This window comes from Pygoscelis adeliae, unplaced genomic scaffold (assembly GCF_000699105.1).
Source record: "Pygoscelis adeliae isolate BGI_AS28 unplaced genomic scaffold, ASM69910v1 Scaffold10, whole genome shotgun sequence".
Classification (NCBI taxonomy): Eukaryota; Metazoa; Chordata; class Aves; order Sphenisciformes; family Spheniscidae; genus Pygoscelis; species Pygoscelis adeliae.
In genome coordinates this window covers 3,709,537-3,716,380 of record NW_008824053.1, presented here as the reverse complement: position 1 = coordinate 3,716,380, position 6,844 = coordinate 3,709,537, and the positions used below count along the sequence as shown (strand labels likewise).

Sequence of the window (6,844 nt, the reverse complement as noted above, 5' to 3'; positions counted from 1 at the left end):
GCCCCGTAATGCCTTGAATGAACGTCAGTACCACAAGCAGCACAGGCACCGCTGTGGGGATCCCTACGTGATACATCCAGAGACGTCTACTATACTTGCCATTAGAATGGGAAGCTGTGCATGCAAACACTGAATAACCGCTCACGTAAGCGGACAGCTGAAAAGCAGCTCGGGACTCTTCAAAACCTTCATCAGTTCGTGAACTGCGGCATCTCACAGTTTTATCCTCACGGGTAGCAGGTGCCCTGGTTAGTCTATTTTGCAGAGTCCTGCTTAGACTTCTGGCAGCTTGCCTACACTGCTGTCGCAAGATGTTTCCTAAATGTATTTTTAATTTAGTTCTGGAAAGAATGCTGTACTTCATTTAAAAAAGGAAAAGGAAGCCTTATTTTCCCAGTCACCTTTATTTCACTAGAAAAGTATAAATTACCATCATAAATACAGATATCACCAGTATAAAAATTAGATTCTCATTTATAAAATAAATATTAAAATAGTCAAAGCAACAGGTACCTCCAAATCCCATCACCAAGATGATTTGAATCTTCACCAAGATGATTTGAATCTATACCACATAAACTATTCATTCACCAACTGTTTAATTAAAAATAATGTTCAACATGCAGTAAATACTGCTACCTACTCAGTGCTTGCATGAAGTGAGTTACTACTGACTCAAAAACTGCAAAGTATTTGTTCTAACACTTACTTGGAACCATCACACTACCCTGTCGGTATAACTCTAGGTGTGGTGTAAAGCCGATACGCTTTCCAGATGGATAGCAGCTACCTACTGCAAGAGTGTTCCTTACAAGTCGCCAGTACAGTAGTTTCAGTTTGTTTGCCTTTGACTGTCTATATCTGAAGAGAAATAGACCAAGTTAATTTTATCCAAGAAGTGCAGAAATAATCGTAGCATCTTTGTCACGTCTGAACTAACAGATCATTTCACCAGTTAATAATGTTAAAAAGAAGTCAGCTAAATACAGGTTTTGTTTCATAGAAACAGAAAGATGTTCCTTTTACTTGGGTAAAGGACACATATTCGTCAAGAGTAGTGTTTTTTTCCCCTCACAAGTACCATAAATCTTCTGGCTCAGTAAGGCCATGCTTTCAGAATGGCTGTACCTGGCTGAGCCAAAGGTCCATCTAGTTCAGAATCCTGTTTCAGACAGGACAATAGAAGGAGCTCGGGAAGAGTATATGAGCAGGGTTAGGCTACTGGAACAGATCACCAGAATACTCTCCCAGCCTCTGGCCCCCAGTGACGCAGGGGCTTCCTGATACCTGGATTTTTCATCTGTGACTGTCTAACGGATTTTTGAATCCAGATATATTTTGGGCTCCGGAATTCCTGTATCAGAAAGGCTAGAAGGCTCCACCCCATTACCCAATTTATGGTTTTTGCTGTGGTTTGCTTTTTTTTTTTCCTTTGGAACTGCCACTAGTGTCCACAGTAGTTTTTCCTTAGACACCATTAAGCGGTTCCTTTTCTCTTGCAGCTTTTGCTTTCTTGCGTTTACACAGGATCACTGATAGGACAATGGCAAGAGTGATGATCGCAATTGCTATCACCGCTGCGATGATAAAGACTTCTGCTCCATATTCTGTAGGGGATGAAAAAAAATCCGAGATTCAGTTATCAGAAGCCATAATGTCACAGTGCTACAAACCCTTAGAACCTACTGCACTGAACTAAAAAATGCTTTCTGTATTTTACAGTATCACAGAAGTGGAGTGACCACCTCAGTGTGAACTGAATTCATTTTAATGTGAATTTGTTGAACCGAGGTAAAGCTTTATTTCACCTGGCTCACACTAGGTTTTAACGTAGTTTAGTTAGTGCACTAAAATACCATGCTACCACCACAAGAATAAATCAAACCATTCCCCCTACCCCTGCGTTATTTCTGTGAAACTAAGTCCAAGTGGAAATTTATTCTAGGTTAGAAGCTAGAAAACACCAACAGAAGAGATTTCTATTCAAGTTGTAATTTACTCGAATTCAACTATTGTGATAAACAAAAATATATATCTAGATAAGAAAGTTAATTTGAGAGAGTTAATTTGCCAATTTTAGAAGAGCTTTTCCACTTAGAGTGCAAATATTCTTATCTGGTGGAGAAGAAAGATACAGTACAGCAATGTGATATTATTTAATAAATATCGACGGCTTTATATTGAAGAAAGTGTTATTCAGATTGTTTGTCTGGAATTGGGCTGGCTGATTCACTGACCACTCACGAACTTATTTACCAGTAAAGAAGTCACTCTGCCACCTCTGACCTTGTAATGTAACAGTAAAAGTCTTAGTCTCATCTGCTTCTGAGATAATAACTAAAGTTCAGTTCAAACTGCAAGTCAATGGATATACAGGTTTCCAGCACTCCTCTGTTTTAGAGCTAATCCTTCAAGCACTTACTATGGGACCAGTTATTGGAAGGATCTGAGGGAAAAAAAAAGCGAAGCTGAAGGCTAGGGATGAGATCTGAAACCTCAGTGACCAGTCATCAACTCAGACAATTTAAAACTAATCAAAACAGTTCAGCAAAACCCTAAAACCAACTCCAACTAGATAAAGAAGGTGAACTCTTACTTAACGTGAGTTCTTCCCATGACTTTCCATGTTCAGTCTGTGTCCTCTCACTTATACAGTAAATAGTTTATTCTATAAGAAGCATCATAATTTAAAGAGGTATAAAAATACACTCAGAATTGAAGTGTCTTTTTGTTAGAATGCTCTAGACGGTATGACGAACTTCACCAGGCACCTACCATCTAAGATGGTTCTTCCTACGCTGGTACAAAGCACCATGCTTTCTTGACCAACATGGTTTTCGCTGCGGGAGGGAATGACTCCCTGTATGTAGAAGCAATAGTTCTTTGTGCTGTCAACGCTTACTTCAAATTTATGGCTTTTTGTTGTTGCAGCTTTCTGTAAAGGCAAGAAAATACTTCAAGAAAGTGTTCTCTGCAAAAGTGTTAGCTCTGAAGGTAGCACGGAAATTGTGTAGCTATAATCCAGCTACAGAATATGTAAAAAGTAGAGTCAGACCTTACCTTTCCAGAACTTTGATCTTTCCAGTAATAGAGTTTGTATTCCAGGTCATCTTGGAAAATATCTCGAACACTTTGAAAGCTTCCATTAGGAAAGGTATATGGTGTAAGTGGATCTTGGAACACAACATTCAGTTTGGAACCTTTCTGCATGTAATTCTGTATCTCCGGTTTTCCGAGAACAGCTAAACAAGCATTTTTAGAATTAAAAAATTGACATAATCTTTTCTACACAACATGCTCTTTTTTTCTTCCTCCCTCCACTCCCTTCCCTCCTCAAATCTATTATAAGTTTACAGAGCCAAAGTAATACAGTGAAATCCTGAATTATTAACAAATATCTTCATCTAGTACACAATGTTAATAAAATGGTCTACTCGTTGCAGTGAGACACAGATGGTAACTAAAATCTTACACACTCCCCTACAACAGGGAAAGCTTTATGCCTGAATGTCGTCTTCTCAGATATCAGTATGGCTACTGTAAGAATCTATAGGAGAAACCTTTAGGCCCAATCTAAACCTTGTTTAAGTCAATGGAAGTAATCTTGAAAGGAAGTTTATGGTAAGATTTAATCGGCAATCCGACTTACTCCGACTATAAGGTGTAAATTTTTCAGAGACTGCAAAAGGTGGTTCTTCGAAGTTATCCGTCCCCGAGGACGTTACAGACAGTACGTGTGCTGTATAGGTCTCTTTTACGTTCCTGAGCACATCAGTAACATCGCACTCTGTTTCTGCTGCCAATATGCATTTTTTTTTGGTGTCAGTTGTCTGTCTGAAAAGAGCAAGAAAGAAGCGTCAACACTTTCCAACCAGACTTTTACATATTTAGATATGTTAAAGAACATTTCTTCCCCCTTCAAACTGTATAGATTTCCCTCATCCAGCAGAATAGTCTTGCAGGTGCACTAGGCTGAACAGGAGAAGAAAAAACCCTCAAAAAACACTATCCTGTACAGCTGTATTTCACAATTCAAAGTAGAATCAAGGAAATCAAATATGACCCCTATTAATTATAGAAATATGTTATTGGATACGTATATGAATTAAAAATTCAATCTTTTATATGAACTGAATGGAAACCACAAGTAGTTCTGATCTTGGATTTTTCTGCAGTTGACTTATTTAAAAAACCGTAAGATGCATAAATCACTTTGAAAGTGATGCATCTGAAAACTATTGCCTTAAGAAACATCAGTTGTCCTGGGAAGCTCTGTTGACACCAATATTAACTGTTTAATGTGACAACGTCGTCTCCTCATATATGTCACTTGTTTTTGCATCTATGCAGGTGCAAATGTCACTAAGAACCAGACAGTAGCAGCAATTTTCGTTGCAGAATTACAATTAAAAAATGTTGACAAAAAGCACGATCCGTGCACTTCTCTTGATTTTTAAATGATAGAAAGCCGGTCCATTTACTTGACAAATAATAATGAAACCAGGAAGAAAGTGTTAGTTCCCCATTTTCCTTCCTAATAAGAAGGAATGGAAAAACAGGTTAGATATTACTGCTTCAATTCTTTTCCCTGTTTTTGCTGGTGAACTAAGGAAAAGAAAAATTGTGTGATCTCAGCCGAAAGAGCAAGAGTGCCGACTGTTTGGATATTAACATGGGAGTTTTCCTCCAAGCAGGTCAAGTTTTATTTAAGAGTCGCCTGAACTCCCTTCTCACTTCACCAGCTTTCTTGTGGTGTCACAGACCAGTTAGTGACAGTGTCCTAGAGGTGCCTTCAAAAGGGACAGAGGAGATTTGAACTTTGTGATCAAACAAACGTACTCCGTAAATGTACTTAGTAAGAAAGCAAACATTTAAGCACACTTCATCCATAAGAGCAACTTGTCTAAAGAAGCGTCTCCGTATCAGAACTACACCTGACTCTATACTGAATCGTGGGCAAACAGACTTCCATTTTTTGCAAGCACAAATGGCTGGAAAGAAACTCCAGATTCGTAAATGTAATAAAATTCATTCTGCTAGGGTGTATTTTTAAGTCTATTAATTTAATCACTCCCTTAAAGAATGAAAGAGCAGATTAAGCCATTGCACTGGTATTTCATCCAGTAGTCATGAAAGAGCTCTCATTTCTAGGCCGCTTTTACAGACAGAAGAGACTACAGTACCGTATTTTCATTAATAGGTAGGAGAGCTGATGATGCAGTTTCCCTTCAGGGCATGTTTAATAATGGTCTATGAGTTAATACGGGAGCTAAGAACAGCACAGATTTATTACCGAACTTCATGGAAGTTTTTGTGCAGTACTGAAAGAGGTCTTAGACTCTTCACATAAGCTGGCTACTTTTTATGTCCACAATACCTCATAGCTTACATAAAACATGATGACAGAAGAAGTCTCGACAGAGGTAGACGAACAAAGGTAATTTTTAGTATTACCCAGCAAGACACATTATTCATCTACTGTGATTCACCGATTAGAATAAAATGCAGACTACTTATCAGACACCTCCCAAGACTAAAGACAAAAGACTCGGTCCCAGACACCTTGACAGACGTAAAAAGGTGAAGTTCCACCTAATACATGGTATGTCAGGCTGAGTGTCAACTTCTTCAAAGTGTCTCGGCCTCGATCTCCAGTGCAGCTGGCCTGCACCGAACCCCAGAACTGGAACACTGATCTAAAGCTCAACTCTCTGTTTCTGAAGCGGGCAAAACCAGAAGCTTGAATCAGATATTCTTATAGGTGGATGTAAAGAAGCATTAACAGCTGGGTTGGCAATTTTCCTAAATCCTCACGTGCGGGCTCTTTTCCTGTTACAGTCAGTCTCAGACACATTCAAACACACTCTGTTTGCATCTTCTTCAGTTGCCATTAATGGGCACACTTTGGTGTTATCTACTTACCCGTGTATTTCTACTGTATAGAGGTAACCTGATGGTTTTGGTTGCCACTGTAGTATAGTTTTAAAATTGATTGAAGACCAAGTTATATTAACTGCTGTTGGTAGTTCTGGGTTGCCTTTAAATACAGAAAAGAGTGCCATCAGTCATATTGTATGTAATTCCTGGGCCCCTGCAGTCACCGTTTAGTTAAATGAATCAGTTGCTGTTAATTGCTACTTGGAAAAGTTCTTTCGGGGGGCGAAAGGCTCGGTCCTGCCCTCTGGGCTCAGGAATGTGTCCTGGCAGAACCGAGAAACACAAGAAGAAAATTATTTTCCCGCTTGTAACTCCTAGGTTGGCGAGGTAACTTATTTGGAGTTCTGTCTAACGTGTCCTTTTTGATCCAAGACCTCTGAAGAAGCTACAAAAGCTTGAAGATACTCATGAGAACGTCCAAGCACCGAATAAATGCGGTGTAGTTCAAAATCATTCCTGGCTGTATCTGCTGCAGAAGGCGTTAGCTTCCCCACTTATTTATTTTGGGAAGATAAAGTCTTTAAAAATCAGTGGGTGCCCTACACGCTCGCATCTGAGGACGGCTACCCCCTGACAAGCGGAAGGGAGGCCGCGGTGACCTGCGAGCCCGCCGCCCCGGCGGACGCCACGACTGCTTTGGGGAACTGCCCGGGAGGAAGCTGGAGCGGAAAACCCCCCGCAATCTCTGGAACCTCTGGAAATCAAGGGTTGCACTGAGCGATATCCTAATTATTTCCTGAATACCACCTCCTCTGCCTCTCCGACAAGCTCGGAACTGGGGACGAGGGAAAGAAACCTCGCGGATCATTCCTTCTTACAGCAGGTCAGCAGCCGCGTGCAACTGCCGCCTCCCGAGACACCCCCCTGCTCCCCAGCACCGACGCGGCTGTGGGCATTAGGATAACCC

The 6,844-nt window shown here is 40.4% G+C and overlaps 1 protein-coding gene across 1 annotated transcript; it reads right to left on the bottom strand.

Annotated features, from left to right (window-relative positions):
- Positions 1 to 822: 822 nt before the first annotated feature.
- Positions 823 to 6,745, bottom strand: F3 (coagulation factor III (thromboplastin, tissue factor)). The gene is made up of 6 exons (XM_009333866.1): positions 6,481 to 6,745; positions 5,923 to 6,037; positions 3,650 to 3,834; positions 3,061 to 3,242; positions 2,776 to 2,935; positions 823 to 1,607 (listed from the first exon to the last, which is right to left on the bottom strand). Exons 1-6 carry the CDS (start codon positions 6,743 to 6,745, stop codon positions 1,468 to 1,470), a joined length of 1,047 nt encoding a protein of 348 aa, XP_009332141.1. The 3' UTR covers positions 823 to 1,467.
- Positions 6,746 to 6,844: the final 99 nt, after the last annotated feature.